Genomic DNA, 16,795 nt, shown 5'->3' with positions numbered 1-16,795 from the left:
TCAAATGACTTCAGACAACAGAGTCTGCTGTGAGGGTTGGGGTGTGCTTCAGGTTCCATGGCGGGCAGAGGGGGTGGGGGAGGGTACAGAGGGTGGAGGCACAGGCCGGCCATGGGCTGGTCCCTGCTGAAGCTGGGCGGTGGGCTTGCTTTACTTATTCCTCCCCTTCTGTAAGTGTTTCAAATGCTCCATGATTAGAAGTTTACAAAATTAACCATATCGCTAAATTACGGCAAACTGCGCATTTATAGATATGTTCTCAAAGCCTACTTCAGGATACAGGTAAACGCATCTGGACACACTGCTCGATAAGCCAGAACGTTAGGAACCATCAGTCCGGAAGGCACGAATCTGGAATGTGAACAGCTGTTCTCTGGGTGGCGGCAGATGCATATCTCCTGTTACACTTTGAAGGTTCTTCCAGATTCTCTATAATGCACTGAATTAATTACAAAATCAAGGAGGAAAAAAGCTATAAACGTTATACAAATCAAAATACAAGTAGCCATTACCATTTTCCTCTGATACTGCATATTCAAACAGACTGTTTAGCTTTGGTAAAACTGGCTTTATAACGTGGATCTGAAAACAAAACCAACAACAACAAAAAACATATGAAATAAAAACCTTTAAAAATTAAGATAAACTTCAAAAATTCAGATGAAACTTATTTTCATCTACTGTACAACAGTAGCCCTACTACACAGAAGGTGCCTGATTTTTCCGCTTTTTATATCCTATGAATTCCGGCTACGAGGCTGTGTGTGGCAAAGCTAATGAGCAATGAGCAGGACCTAGAATATGGTGACAGTAACGTCACATTTGTACAGTGTTATCATAAAGCGTTATGTCATGTAATCCTCAACTGCCCTGGGAAATAGGCAGGCCTGATAATACCAACACATTACTTAAGGATCTACCTCAAGTTGCCTTAAGTAACATTTTCCTAAGTCTGTATTTCTTTGAAGATTACTCATAATTTTCAAAGTTTATGTTTAGTTTGAGAAACTAAAAACTTCACTTCAGAAGTAAATGTCGAGGGCAGAACAAGTAAGACTAAAACTCTTCAAGTGACAATTTAAGTCAATTAAAAGTATGCTTTAATTCCTGAGTTAACATTCAGCTTTAAATTTATGCCAGTAAACAAAGTACATTTGTATCTTATTATGCTTTATCCAAATTAGCCTTTCTGCATTGCTTTTACAGACTGTTTGAAAAAAATTAAAACTCCATCTACACAGGATCTGATAAAATACGAAAACTCTTACCTGATTTCCTTCTAGAGTTTCCAAAATTAAAATATAGTTTTCCCAAAACTTTAGCAGCTCATCTTTCTTCTTCTCAGACCACCAAAACAGACTTGGGCCTGATAGGGTTTAAAGAGGAAAATTAGTTCCTTCTTTTTGTAGATTTCATAGGTTTCTTAAAGACATTTTTAAAATAATGCCACCATTAGCCAATACTGTATCCTCTAATAATGGAGGGCATCCCTGTATCAAAGCCTAGATAGTAGGCTTGGGCTAGTAAGAATCTCAAAAGGTTTTTGTTTTTTGTTTTCGTTTTAACTAAGATTACCGTTTCAGAGTTCTCAGCAAGAGTCACAGATTTGAACACTTAAACCCCACTTCCTCTCCTGAAGAACCTCCAATAATAGTCAAGGATTTTTCAAAGGCAAAAACCCAAAAGAATGGCAAAAACCCAGAAGCCAACACCAGTGAAACTAAGTTTGAAGATCAGAGAAAAACCAAGCGTACTCAGGAAAAGTGAACGTAAGGTGGCACATGGAAAGCCAAAAAGAAACCCAATTTACACTTGAACTCAGCTCTCCCGACCAAAGGAACAAAAGTTGCTCCATAAGTGGAGGGGAAAAGCAAGGCTAAACTAAAAAGAATTTTGTTTGGTGTGTTAAGAAACAGATCCTCAGTGCCCTTTCCTGTGCTCGGAGCATGAAAAAGCCTGGAATTTATTCTCTGGAGAAGGTAAACTTGTGGGTCTCTAGATTGAGATGCATTGGACCCTACTAGGGTCGAGAGTAAGGGAACATGTACGCACCTTGGATGCTGAGACCCCCACCCCTTCTACCTGCCCCTTCCACCACCAGGGCCCCTCAGGTCCCAGGATGCTGGTCTGGCCTTCACTATGCAGCAACAGACTGGAAGGTATCCGTGGAATCTGGCCAGTCCAAGAGGGAAGACGTGAAAATACTACTGTCAGAGATTACCCAGTACGGTGGGGCTCGGCCAGATCACCTTGCCATGAAATTCACGGTCAGCAAGAATCACTTATGTGTTCGGATTTGAGGTTCCTTATTCATTTTCTTTATTAAAGATTTATTTATTTGAGAGAAAGAAAGAGCTCACGAGTGAGCAGGAGGAAGGGCAGAGGGAGAAGAAGAGAAATCCTCAAGCCAACTCCTGGCCAAGTATGGAGCCTAAAGCAGTGTCCAAACCCACGACTCTGAGATCATGACCTGAGCAGAAACCAAGAGATGAAGCTCAACCGATTGAGCCACACAGGCCCCCCACTGGTTCCTTATTCTTAAGTATAAGCAGGTATCTAAGGTCACCAGCCATCTGGGGAAACACCCACATAAAGATCAAGACCAAAACAAACAGAGGAAATTTGGAGAGAACAAAAATATGCCAAAGGAAGAAGACCTCATGTTGTCATAAGAACAGGATACGAATAATAAGGGGATATTATAAGAACAAAAAAGATCACATGAGAATAAAAATTTGATAGGAAAAACCCAGAAACTCAAAGAAAGGACTGGAAATAAAGTCACGGGGGTCACCCAGGGACTAGAACCAAGAGACAAAATCATAGGAAACAGGACAGAAAAGATGCTTTGATAACCAGTCCAGGAGCTTCAATATCCAACAAGAGAACCGAAAGCAGAAAGGAAGGGAGCAAAGAAAGTAATTCAGGAAAAGTTCTCAGAACTGAAGATCACGATTTCCGGACTGACCAGGTCCACCGAGTGCCCAGGGCAAGGACGAAAACTGACAGGTACCAAAACTGTGACACTTGAGAAGGAAGGCGCCCGGGACTAACTTCCATGCAGAAGAAATGGAACATGTACAAACAAACACGATTCGGAACGTTTCAGACAGCTCGACAGCAACACCGGAAGCTCGAGCTCCTAAGATAATAGATCGGTGCCTTCGAAATTCTGAATGGAAATGTTTTTTAAGCTAGAATTCCACCCCTACCTCCATCGAACCATAAATAAATGTGATGGGAAAACAAAGGCAGTTAGACAAGCTTGGTCTCAGTTTCCACTTACAGAAGAACATTCCTGCCATACGGACAAAGAGAAAAGATTGGACACACAGTCCTAAACCCTGACACCTGAGATGGCAATGCTTCCAGGGGATCAGAACTGCACAGGGCAGAAGGCCTCTCTCTAAGAATACACAAGACACTCTAACTCAATCTATCTCTGGCCAAGAGCAGGAAGAAGAGGTGGTCACCAAAAATGTTTAGAAAAAAACAAGAAGCAGGGGCACCTGGGTGGCGCAGTTGGTTAAGTGTCTATCTCTTGGGTTCCGCTCAGGCCATGACCTCAGGGTCGTGGGATCAAGCCCCACATGCTCAGTACGAAGTCTGATTCTCTCCCTCTCCCCCTGCTCAAGCTCTTTCTCAATCTAAAAATCTTTTTTTAAAAAAGAAAAAAAGAACCCAATGAAGGTTTGTTGAGTTTTTTCCAAGGCGTGGTGTGGGCTAGTTTGACAGCCTAGAACCCCGGGAACCCCAAGGGAGTCAGCGACCACTCACCAGCTCTCTTCCTTAGGCATCCCCCCAAGTGATCTGAGGAAGACGGCAGGAAAGGCAAGAGACTGGAGCACAGGCGTGCAGGGCAGGTCTGAGAGGACCGCAGGACTAACCGAAACACGCCAGCCCAGCCCTACACCAGTACAAGGTGGTGGTCAAGGGCTGAGGCCCGTCTGCCCCCAGGATCCTCCTCAAACGGGAGACCAAAGCCGTCTGCCCCCAAGATCCTCCTCAAACGGGAGACCAAAGCCGTCTGCCCCTGGAGGAAACCCTGCCACATCCCCACGCCTGTCCCTGTCCCGACACCAGGCAAACACTGGCTGCCCTGGGAGATGGAGAGAAAACCTGCTTGCCCAACCCTGCACCGACAGGAGGAAACCCCTCATGCGCAGAATCCCCGGGGCGGGGGGGGGGGGGGCGGAGCGGGGGATACGAAGCAGGTCTGCTGCCGCGGGGGATGGCAAGGAACCAGCGGTCAAGTCCTACTACAGGCAGAAGCAGAATGCAGCCACCATGGGAGAGAGTGAGGGAACTCTACACCCTTCACCAAGTAGGACACAAGATTATATGCCACCGAGGAGGGAGCTGGATGGAAGCCTGAGGTTCAGGCACACCAGGCCTAAGTAGAGGATGGAGCGGAAGAGATGAAAAGTACCACCCCCTCGACCATCTCAAGCCTTGTACCAAGTAACGGACATCAGCCGTCTACCCTTGAGGGAAGGACCCCAACTGTGTTGTTAGCATCAAAGACTTCAGAAGACAAGAAAACAGAGGAAAATCCTTTAGGGACTCCTGGCTTCCCACTAAACCCAAGGGAGCAACACCCCACGGCCATGGCAGCAAGACCCAAACCCAGCTTCACCATAAACTCGCGTGACCCAATCCCCAACACTAATGGCCTCAGAGAAGAGGGCGCCCATCCCTAGACACAGAGATCCATTTCACTCTACAGATAAGAGTGACAGATAAGAGATAAAAGAAAAAACAAAACAAAACTCAGAGATGGCTTGTGCAGAGGACTCATACAGGATTAGGACTCACATGTTAAAGGATCTAGGGGAGAAGGTAGACAACCTGTGTGAACAGCTGGGGATTTTCAGGGAATGGAAATTAAGTGTCAGATGGAAATAAAAGAAAGAAAAACACATCAGGGGCGCCTGGGTGACTTGGAAGGTTAAGCATCTGACTCTTGGTTTAGGCTCTGGTCATAATCTCTCGGGGTCCTGGAATGGAGCCCCATGTCAGGTCAGGTGGGGGGAGGGGCACACTCAGCAGGGAGTCTGCTTATCCTTCTCCCAACCTCAGCTCTCATGCTCTCTCGCTCTCTAAAATAAATAATCTTCAAAAACATATCAGACATGCTCTGATAAAAATTTTTACCTCTGGATGATGCCTACACCAAAACGAGTGAGAAAACCAAAAAAGATAGAAGTTTGAACTCCAGGAAACAAGAATTCCAAGCCAGGCATCAGGTGAGGGCAGAGATGAGAACTGGCAGCTACACACCAGGCTGAGCTTATAAGGGGAATCTAGGATAGACGTCTTGGAGAAAATGACTGGACTTTGTATAAGAAAGATTTAGAGGATGAGCTAACACTTCAAGGCTGAATTCATGATAAATATAGAGAGAACCAAACTAATCTGTAAATGACCTAATTCCAGAAAAAAAAAACCTGCAGGAAGGGGAAAAAAATCATAATTTACTACATGGGTCATCTGTGAACATCTTCAGTCATAACTTTGTAAACGTTGAACTTACATTTAACTGAAGTGTAACTGTGGCAAATGATATTGATTTACCCAGATTACGGGAAGACAGAGGTAAGTCCAAAATAATCAGCTAAAAGAGGTACAAATGGTCGCTTTCTGAGGGGGCAAGAAGCAGAGACCACTGCTCATCTTTAAAACTCTGTAGAATGACTCTAAAATAAATGACTTCAATTTTGGTCATTTAAAAAGTGTTCTCCGGTGAAAACTCTCCTGGGATGAGCACTACTTTGTGGACTGCCAAAATATTTACTAACGTTGTAGACAAACATGAAGATCTACTCCCAACTTCAACCAAACAAAAAACCCCTTACCAGTAAGAGGGGGTACAGTTAAGCAGGCAGAAATTATCTATGGGGACAACTTTTTTTCTTTTCCTTTTTTAAAGATTTTATTTGACAGACAGAGATCACAAGTAGGCAGAGAGGCAGGCAGAGAGAGGGGGCAAGCAGGATCCCCAGCGAGCAGAGAGCCCAATGCGGGGCTCGATCCCAGGACCCTGAGATCATGACCTGAGCCGAAGGCAGAGACTCAACCCACTGAGCCACCCAGGCGCCCCTCTATGGGGACAATTTTGGATCATTCTATCTTGGTTTTGGACAGCTCAGAAAGATGCCTGAAGGGCACTTTACCACATTTCAGCGAACAAACCAATCCACAGTACCGCACTGAAGGGAGTCCTTGGTAGCTGGGCCACTCTCGTTTTGTCATCAAGGAGTAGGAAGCAGTCTCAAAAGATTTTTAAAAATTACTTAAAACTGGACTCACCCTATTAAATCAATAGCAAAAACACCCTCCAAAGGACTACTTAAGGACCAAACATTTTTCAAAGAGAACTACCAAGGGAAAGTTCCGGAGTGTGATGATTCCTAGGGCAGAATTGCACCGTGCACAACCCAACCCACTGGTCTTTCAACTTGATGGACACGAGCCCTTCCTTCCTGTGAGCAGGGACCTACCCGGAGATGGCTCAGATTGGGGCTGTCAAGCCCTGCTCGGACTCAGCCACGTCCCTCACCATTCCCCGGCTCAGGGCCGCGCCCCGCTCTGGGTCAGAAAGGTGAGGAAGCGCGGACTGTTCGCAGCTGCCGAGATTCGTGCTGCTTGGAGACCACCCCGAGGTGAGGTTCCCAAGGTTTCCAGGCTTTGGGGTTACCGGACACACACAGGCACGGAGGGCGGAGAGCTGGTTTCGGAAGCAGGAGCCCCCCCACCTCCCCAGAAGGCCAAAGGGGATGGGACGGAAGCGGGGAGGGCAGTACCGGTTCCTTCCCGGGGGCCGCAGGCGCAGGGCGCGCCGCGCTCCGCCGACACCTCCACCGCCCTCTGCAGCAGGTAGCGCGCCCGTTTGCGCGTCAGCGCGTCGGGGGCCTGCGTCAGCCCCGCCTGCACGGTCCTCCAGAAGCGCCAGCAGCGCCGCGCGTCGGGGTCCTCCTCGCCCGCTCGGGGGCCGCGGTCGGCGCCGGGCTCGGGCAGCAGCCTCTCGGCCAGGGCGCTCAGCACCAGCAGCCGCGGCCCGACGCGCCCCGGCCCCGAAGGCGCTCCGGCCGCGACCAGCCCGGCCCAGACGGCCCGCAGCGCCGCCCCGCCGCACTGGCCCAGCGCCGGCAGCAGCCTCCCGGCCGCCAGCGCCGCCGCGTCCTCCGCCGGCCCGGCCTCGTCCCGCTCCCCGTCGGCGCCCAGCGCCAAGGCGAGGGCGGCCTGCGCCATCCGCTCCAGGAGCGGCCCGTCCTCGTGGGGCCGCAGGCAGGGCCCGACCGCCGCCAGCACCTCCACCGCCGCCTCCGCGCCGGCCGCGGGCCCCCCGGCCACAAGGTCGCGCAGCGCCTCCTCCGCCAGGGCGGCCGCCAGCTGCGGGCCCCCGGCGAGACGGGCGCACGAGCGCAAGGCGGCGGTCGCGGCCCTCAGCACGCGCCGGCGGTCCCGGGCCGGCAGGTCGGGGTCCGGGGCGCCCGCAGGGCGCCCGCGCAGGCCCCGCAGCAGCGGCACCAGGAACCCGGCGGCGACTTCGCGCGCCGCCTCCGGGAGCGCGCCCGCACCCCCGCCGCCACCGCGCTCCTCCGCGTCCTCGAGGCGCTGCAGCAGGAAGCGCAGCGTCTCCACGCGCTCCGCGGACGCCTCCCCGCGGCACAGCGCTCCGAGCAGGCCCCGAGGGTCCCGGCTCTGCGACAGCAGCGTTTCTGCGAGGACCCGCTCCATTTGCCGCGCGCGCCCCGCCGCGGCCACCCGGCGCCCAAACGACGGGCGTGCGCGAGTGCGTGCGCGTGCGCGGTGCCCGGGCGCCCGCTGGGAGGGGTCTGCAGCCCCGCCCCATCCCGCTCCGCGCGCGCCCTGGGCACGTGTCAGCTACACCGCCTGCAGCGCGTCCCCCTCACTGTTTTTTTAGAAGGTGCCCCTTGTTAAAAGATGCTGTAGTGCGCCCTCCAGCTCCACCGGTTCCTAATTGAAGATTGGTCTGCCGGGACCCTAAATCAAGCAGGTGTTCCTGAGAGCTCAGGCCAGAGGTACACCTGAGGCAGCTCTCAGCCACTTAAGAGCTTATTTTCCAAAAAGGTACAGGTTGCCCCGCCCCGCCCCTCCAAAGAGATTGACACAATGGGTCTGGCCCTGAAAAGTACTTTAGCTATGTGTTAGGGACAGGCAGGGCTGAAAAAAAAAGGCCCGCGGCCTTTGCAGTCAGTGTCCAAAGCTGACTGTAGAATGCAGATGTTTCTACACAGTGCTTGTGTTCCCCTGTGCAATCCCAAAAACTGACCACCCATGTATTTTCTGTGTTTGTGACAGCATCCACTGCTACAGACAAAAAGTCTCAGGTTAGCATGGATCTTACTGGTTTGGTTCCCAGGCAAACTGAATCTGTGACTTGGGTTTTCTTTGCCTTCTAACCATAGAGATCTCTCCCATAGTGAATGGAGAAAATAATACCCCACCTTCAAAAAGTTTGACATGTAATAAACATAATTGATAAGGTGTAATTTAAAGCTACTTAAAGTTAAGGTTACTTTTACATAAAGTCATTTTATATTTTGGATTTTATGTTACTTAAAGTTATCTAAATTTAAAGTTACTAAACACCATGGATGCAAGATTTTTTCCCATCTTTCTGTCCATTTTCTTCATTGACAGAATGCACAAATGCTTTTATTGTAAACTCACTCAGAATAAATATCAATTGCCTTCAAGATACAATTCTCATATTCTCTAATAAACAAAAATGGACAAAACTATCAATTGAAGACATGCAAATGCAGACCTCTGAAAAGGTGTTCAGTATTCGTTGTTAGAGAAATGCAAATTAAACCATCAAAAAGATACCTTTCCACACCCTTTGAATAGCTAAAACTTCAAAGATTGAAAGAGCCAAGGACTCACTTTGGGAAGTTGTCTTTAATGATGTTTATACCTCCACCCCTGGAGATTTGCTTAAAATAAATGAAAACATATTACGACAGAAATGTTTGTACAGGAATGTTGTTGCCAACATTAGTCATTATAACCAAAAGTTTATCACAACTGAAACGTCCCTTGATGGAGGAACAGATAAGTTGTGATCTGCCCATATAATAATGTTTGCTGTTCAGCCATAGCAAATTACTAATGCGTGCAAGAACATGGGTAAATCTCAAAAACATTATGTTGAACAAAAGAAGCCAGAGAACAAGGTTTACATACTGCATGATTCCATGTATGTGAAGTTCAAGAATAGACACAAGTAATCTTTTGGGTAGAAATGAGAATGGTACTTGCCTACAGGAAGTGGAGATTAAAATAGAACAGGGCACCAGGGAACTTTCTGAGGTAATGGAAATATTTTTCTCGATTAGGGTGTCGGTCACACAGGTTTCACACTTGTCAAAACTCCTTGAAATGAATCCTTGAGATCTAGGCATTTCAGGGCATGTAAGCTTTACCTCCGTTTTTCAAAATGACTTATTAGAAACATATTCATAAGTTGGCCTATGTTTCGTGCCCTGTTACCTACAGAATAAAGCCCGGCTCCAGAACGTGCACTGAAGGCTTCTCAGCCTCTGTTGAAAGCCAACCAGCCTCCTACCGAATTCCCCCTACTGTGCCCCGTGTCCCAGCCACACGGAACATGGTGGGCAAGTGGTCTCCTAACAACAGAGCTGCCTTTTCCGTCCTTGATGGTTGAGGATTTCCTGTTCCTGAAGCGCTGTCTTCCTTCAGGTCTCATTTTCTCATGACGTAACTTCTTCCTGTTTTCTTTTCTCCCCCTCTTTGAAGGAAGACTCCTCTTCCCCCTCCTGACGTGTTTCCACAGTTACATCTCCAGGCCCCTGTTCTTCTCACTTTATAAATTTTACTGGAGTAACTTCATTAAAACTAGAGATTGGGCTACTATTTACGTGCTAATGATCAGAAAAAAATCTGTATCTCCTGCCCAGATCTCTCTCCTGAGCCCTCAACCTATCTACCCACCTCCCTGCCAGACGTCTCCATTGGCATACCCAGGCATCAGTCTGACTCTACACTTTTACAAACTTAAGCCATTGCCTTCATCCCCCCAGCATCCTTACTTCTTCCCAAGTATTTCTAAAATTCTAGTGTCCCCACTCCTTTGTCCCCAACCAATACCTTCGTTTTCGACTGTTCTCTTTTCTTACTAAGATAACAGCAGCAGCCTCCCGCCTAAATCACTCTCCACTCCAATACACGCTCCATGCTGCTACCAAGATGCTCTTCCTGAAACCAAACCACTGGTGGCCACAGCCCTCAGAATCATGTTTCACTATTTTAACGTGACATCCAAGATGCCTTGTGAGGTGGCCCTTTCCAACTTCTCCAGCCCCATCTCCCACATACCTCATATACACCTGGATTTGGAAGTCCCTAAAACAGGTCACGTGCTCTCACTTTGCCCTTTCAAAAGCCCTTCCATCATCCAGAGAGCCCTTACCTCTACTCCACATGACTGACACAGTTCCTTTCGGGACACTGTTCAAATGTCACCTCTCCCAACAGTCGTTTCTTAACACCTCACTCCCACCACCAACACCCACCCCCAACTTAGGTAGGTGACCCTCTTCCAAATTCCCAGAGCAGCCTCCCATATCACTAACACTGCTTTTGTCATGTCGTGATGTAATTGCAGGTTTATGTTTCCAGCCGCCTCCCACTGTGAGAGATTTGAGGGCCAGGGGTGGTGGGGAGGAGGTATGATGTTATTGTCTTTAATCACACTAATCCCAGCATGTGCTCTTCTACCTACTTCACGCTCAAGAAACGCTATTGAGGGGCACCTGGGTGGCTCAATTAAGGGCACAACTCCTGATTTCAGCTCTGGTCATGATATCATGGGTCATGAGATCGATCCCCAAGTAGGGCTGCACGCTGGCCAGAGAATCTGCTTACAATTCTCTCTCTCCCTCTGCTCCCCCCACCCCAACTCGCACGCATGCACTCTCACTCCCTCTCTCTCAAATAAATAAATCCTTAAGAAAAGAGAGAAATGCTTACTAACAGGCTGACCATCTCTAATTCCTCCATGAAGACCCAAATCACAGGGCATTTCCAATAAGCCCCTCCCAATGCCCCGAATTATACCAGCTTCTACTTGTGTATTCTCCAAACCTTCCACTGTAGCAATAATAGTGGCTAACAGTTACCCATCATATTTACTATAAAGAAGACGTGGTAATATTTTTCTATATGTATTAATACATTTAACCCTCAAGACAACTCATAAATGATGTGCTATTATTTTTCTCATTTTAAGAAAGAGGAAACCAAGAATGGGGGAGGTTAAGGAATTTGCCCCAAAGTCACATGACAAGAAAAGCAGCCGAGCTGGCTCAAAGCCACGCACACTGCTCTAAAACATCAAGAGAGAAAAGTACACAATGAACGTGTCAGGTTAACTGTCTCACAGCCCCTGCTAGTGTCTGAAGCAACTGCTCAGTGAACTATTGTGTGAATGGATGAACGTGTTTGTTTCTGCCATAGCCTATGCACACCTTAAGAATAGGGCTGCGTTTTAATTCATTTTGTATCCTACACACCAAACAAAGTACCAGAAACATAGTAACCCTGCAGTGAGTGCTCGAACCTGGCTGGATAAGTAAGAATTCAGTATTTTGTGGTGAAAGTCGGATAAATCCAATGGTCAGAAAATTCGCAGTGACACAATTACTCTTGAAACATGAGCCTCAGCGAGCTGACGTCCTTGTCGCTTGGATCAACGTGTAATAAATCGCTGCTCTGGTAGAGTAGACCCAGAATCTCTAGCTACCCACCCCTCCTCATCCTTGCAAAGGTGAATGGTCGGTTGCGAGTGATAGAATGGGGTTTAGAATCCTTTGCTGTCCCTAATCCTTGCCATTTCCCTGCTTTATCCGTAAGTGAATAGAGTTTATGACTAGCAGCTATCTTAAGAACAAAAGCAGGTGCCAGTGGAGGCAAGTGTCACAGTCTCTCCTGCTTTCTTAGCTACTTAGCTCAAAGATTCACGTATTCAGCATTCTGTTTTGCATCCTTTACACCCAAAGCTTGCCACCTGCTGTTTCCTCAAGTGATGAACGTGTCTGCTTCTGAGAAAGAGACTCTGTCTCTGCTTTGTCTGGTGGATGCAAGCGTCTGGCGATGGCCCCGGGATGTGCTCCCTGCTCACAGCCCAATGACCCCCTTGCTTATGCGCTCACGAAACGGGCTGCAACACACAAATCATTCAGATTTAGGCATTAGTTGCCGATGCCATGTATTTTAAATCTTCCCATGAGCTCTCTAAAGATGGATATCCTGGATTCCCTTCTAAGCTGAAATAGTGCCCTTATAAATGGGATGGTTTGGCAGTTCCTCTGAGTTTTAATCCTGACTCTTCTCCTGTTTCCAATTTAATGAATACCGCTTCCTCTTTAGAAAGAAACGAAGAGAGGTGAATGGGAAAGTGCCCGTTAGGAAAAGTCATCCAGGTCAATGTTTTCTTAAATGTCTCTTCCTTAGAGGAGTGTTGGTGCCAACTCCCTGTTTGCTGCTGCTGAAGTTCCTGCAGGTACTTAACTGGGTCTTTCCGGGTGTTTCCTGGACCCAGTGAGCCAGAGCTCCCCAATCCTGTGCGTGACAGACAGCCATGGAAAACAGAGAAAGATGAACAGCCTTCCAGAGGTAGGTACACAGGGCTCACAACACACTGAAAAAGTCTTTTTTTAAATGCCTGCATCTCATATGCACGCACACTCTGGGATGGATGGGCAGATCTGGTTAGAAGCTGACGTTTCTCCGGTAGAAGACGGTCCCGTTGTCAAGGCGGTGTGCTTTTGCATCCTTGATGTTTACAGTTGCAAAGTGGAAGACACATCTAGAAGGAAAGGAGAACCACCACTGGCAAGATGTCAGCTGGAGTCTTTAGCCGTTTACCTCGGAGAGTCTCAGAATGGGAGGGAGCTTCTTGAGAGGTTCTGTCTCAGATTTTTTTACTTTTTTGCCTTGTGATGTGTCCCATGAAAGTCCTCAGAGAATCACCATGGAGAAAATTGCTGTAGCTGGACCAGGAGTAGGATTATGTGAAGGGGGATTTCCAGAAGCCTCGAATTCCCTTTGGGGATCTGTGGCAGATACCATTAGCTGTTTATATAATATCTATCCTCCCTTCTTCCTTGCTCACAAAACCCTGATTTTGTTCTGGATGATGGTGTGTTAACCTCCCCCCGCCCACCCCTTAAGCTTATGCTTAAGGAAACCAGCAGTGCAATCTTGTTCCCTACTTTTCTTTCCTTAGAGTTAGGGAATGGGGAATGGCTTGTGTCCTTGTCCTTGAAAAAGAGACCTCAGCAGAAGTCCACTAGCTATATGTCTGGGAAAGCATTTGCTTTCTTTGAAGATTATATTAATTTATTTGTCAGAGAAAGAGAGAGAGAAAGAGAACACACAAGCAGAGGGAGCGGTGGGCAGAGGGAGAAGCAGACTCCCCGCTGAGCAAGGAGCCCCATGCGGGACTTGATCCCAGGACCCCGGGACCATGACCTGAGCTGAAGGAAGATGCTTCACTGACTGAGCCACCCAGGAGTCCCAAAGGTTTTGCTTTCTGATAAAAAAAAGAAAGACTGTCACTGCCCTAGCCTGCCTCTACTGCTTCTCGCCTGAACACAGTGTGCGCCCGGGACCACTGGAGCCCTGTCAAGCCCATCAGAGAACAGGTGCGAGGTGACAAACCCCACATTAAAGGTGGCAGGGGAGAAAGCTTGGGAAGAACCTGGCTTCCTCGGAGCTGTTCAGTCACTGCTGGAAAGTAACTATTTCAACTTACTGTTATATGAGAATAATGAGCCCTGTCTGCTTGAGCATCTCTCATTGAGTTCTCCATCCTCGCAGTCAAACACTCGTACCTGCAGCAGAGCTCCCGCCCGGCTGCATGTTATTTCCTGTCATTGCCTCTATCAGTTCCGAGCCTCTCGCTCTTTCAGGGCTGAGACTTTCTGACCAAGTGCCACAGTCATTTCTTCCTCCAACCACACATTCACTGTGCTAAGCCCTGGGACTCATGGCCCCATTCAAAAGGAGATGACACGGTCATCCTGGGCATCATTCTCCCTTGTTCTCAGCTCATACTCAAGTGCATGGTCCAGGCGAAGTTCAGGAGGGGCCTGCCCTGGGCGTCCCATGAAGACATACCTTCCAGCTCTGCCTTTCTCGGAAGTGTGGGCCTAGTGTGGGTCTCCCCCAGAATCTGTTGGCTTTCAGCTTGGTGCCGAGGAGAATCACCAGGCGTCTTGGACCCCAAGAGCAGCCTGCTTACACAGGACGCCTGGCCTCACTCTGGAGCAATCAAACCAGAAACTCAGAGCATGGGGCACAGGGTCCATATTTTTTCTGGAAAGCTCCACAAGCTGGCTGAGAATGGCTCCCTCATGCACTTCCTACCTCCCATGGTAGATATTCACAGGAAATTAGGGGAAGAAGGGAGACAAAGAAAACTTCACTATCTGGGGACAAGCCATCCTTTGGACACTTAGCAAATCAACCGATGAGAGACAGACCTTGTCTTGCCTCTGCCGTAGGCTGCCTCATTCATTTGAAGATGCAGAGAAGGAAAAGCATGAAGAACCAAGAGAAAGAGAGAGAGAGAGAGAGAGAGAGAGAGAGAGTCATTGGCCTCACTGAGGGGAGGGAAGGAGATGTGACCGTATTCACAGCAGTCCCCAGGATGAATACGTTCACTTCCAGTATGCCATGTGTTGTCTGTCTCCCCTAAGGTCCCAATGGAACATTGGGATGCTATGAGGGCCGTGAAATTTTCCATCAGTTTATCTTTTAAACACAATCTAAGAGCTTTATAAAAAAAGAGAAAAACAATTGTCTTTGCTCCTACTGCTAGATCCTTTCCTTTTTGGTTTTCTGCAAACAGAAGGCGTTCTACAGAAGCACCCTTCCCTGCTCTCCTGAGTGCCCAACGCCCCACTGAGGCCGCGCTTCTCCCCGGCCGGCATCCCTAGGAGTTCCGCAGGCGCAGGGAGCAGGACAAAGTGTGCTCACCCCTTTTCCAAGGCAAAAGTCAGAATTCTCGGGGCGCCTGGGTGGCTCAGTGGGTTAAAGCCTCTGCCTTCGCTCGGGTCATGATCTCAGGGTCCTGGGATCGAGCCCTGCATCGGGCCCTCTGCTCAGCAGGGAGCCTGCTTTCCTTCCTCTCTCTGCCTGCCTCTCTGCCTACTTGTGATCTCTGTCAAATAAATAAAATCTTAAAAAAAAAAAAAAAGTCAGAATTCTCAAGCTTGGCTCTTGCTGTCAGCATCTCTCCCTCTGTTGCTGCTGTGCCCCGGGGAGGCGGTGGCAGGGTCTACCGTCACCTGAGGATCCTGTTATAGGAGGATTTGCAGCACGTCACTGCAGGGAGACTGAGGCAGAGAGAGTTCTGGCCAACGTCAAGGCCAACGCCAACATGAGAGCGTGGGAGGGGCTTTCACCGCTGAGTGTGCAATAAGGAAGGAGGTGAGATCCCCTGATGGACTGACTTTATTTTGCTGCTTGGTGATAAGCATCGAAAGGCTGCATTCAGCTGAACCTGCACATACCAGGCCAATCGAATTCTCCTCAGTAGTAGCTGCTACCCAAGGAGCTTTTTCTCAAAACGCTGGGAATTTCCTTTCCCTGATAGATAAGTAGGTGTCCTTAGAGAGGGTTTGGCATATGGATTTAAATGCTGGTGCCTGGGCTCAGAGCCAGAGGCCATTAAGCAGATACTGCTGATTCCTCATTGGGGGTGGGACAAAGCTTTTAAGGTGAGCTACGGAGACAGTCCTCAAGATTTCAGGCAAGGATATTGTGGGGTTTATTTTTCCTGTTTGGTTAGGGCAGGAATGGTTTACAGCCCATGAAACAGATGCCAGAGATGTCACTCACCTCCACGTTGCAGGTCCCAGCTTTGGTCCTAGTTCTTGGGCAGTGGGGCACCTACTTTTTTTTTCTTTCACTGAAATATGTCCTCTGCTGGGTTCTCTTTCTTTGTCAGTGTGCACATACAACTTGTGATGGTTAATTTGATGTGTCAGCATGAAAGTTGTTTTTGGTTGAGATTAATATGAGGTGGACGAACTTGGAGTAAAGCAGATTGTGGGTGGGCCTCATCCAATCAGTTGATGGCCTGACTAGAACAAAAAGACTGGTCTCCCTAAGCAGGAAGAAACACTGGAGCAGACAGCCTTCAGACTATGTCTGCACCACGGGCCCTCTTGTCTCCCACCTTCTGACCCACACTGCAGACTTGGACTTGTCAACTTCCAGAATCACGTGAAAGAACTTACAAGTCTCTTTCTCTGGGGTCGCCTGGGTGGCTCCATCAGTTAAGTGTCTGCCTTCAGCTCAGGTCATGATCCCGGGGTCCTGGGGTCACGTCCCACATCGGGCTCCCTGTTTGTCAGGGAAACCGCTTCTCCCTCTGCCCTGCTTGTGCTCTTACTCTCTCGCTCTCTGTCAAATAAATAAACAAAATCTTTAAAAAATTCCTTTCTCTCTATATATTCTACATATATCCTGTTGGTTCTGTTTCTCTGGAGACCCCCGATGGATACACAAGTGTTCCCAAACACTCAAGTACTTCTGGAAACATCGTCTACTAAATGCAATGCTAAGTTTAAAAAAAAAAAAAAAGTATTTGCTGAATGTTAGAATTTCATTTTAAAGATTGTTGTGTTTTTAAGTTGATAATCTCATGTCTTCCTAATGATCGGTAGTTTTATTTTTTAAGTTCTGCATTGCTCTCATTGGCCAATAAATACTACAGTGTTTCTGAGTCTATAAGAAA

The 16,795-nt window shown here is 48.3% G+C and overlaps 1 protein-coding gene and 1 long non-coding RNA gene across 5 annotated transcripts in view; one reads left to right on the top strand and one right to left on the bottom strand.

Moving 5' to 3' along the window:
- The window catches only part of TARBP1 (TAR (HIV-1) RNA binding protein 1), an 80,730-nt gene extending 72,931 nt beyond the window's left edge, over positions 1-7,799 (bottom strand). For 2 of the 4 annotated variants that reach the window (XM_059170424.1, XM_059170425.1), the window contains exons 1-3: positions 6,804-7,795; positions 1,269-1,366; positions 513-582 (exon numbers count right to left, since the gene is read on the bottom strand). In XM_059170424.1, coding sequence (XP_059026407.1) covers positions 513-582; positions 1,269-1,366; positions 6,804-7,740 — 1,105 coding nt within the window. In that variant the 5' untranslated portion in view covers positions 7,741-7,795. Of the gene's footprint in view, positions 1-512; positions 583-1,268; positions 1,367-6,803 lie in introns of all 4 variants that reach the window. The other 2 variants (XM_059170427.1, XM_059170426.1) reach the window with 2 other exon arrangements.
- Positions 6,369-16,795, top strand: LOC131829072 (uncharacterized). The gene is made up of 3 exons (XR_009352711.1): positions 6,369-6,662; positions 12,502-12,663; positions 14,903-16,795. It is a non-coding gene; the product is annotated as an uncharacterized LOC131829072 (long non-coding RNA).

This window comes from Mustela lutreola, chromosome 4 (assembly GCF_030435805.1).
Source record: "Mustela lutreola isolate mMusLut2 chromosome 4, mMusLut2.pri, whole genome shotgun sequence".
Taxonomy (NCBI): domain Eukaryota; kingdom Metazoa; phylum Chordata; class Mammalia; order Carnivora; family Mustelidae; genus Mustela; species Mustela lutreola.
This window is presented reverse-complemented; position numbering and strand designations above follow the sequence as displayed.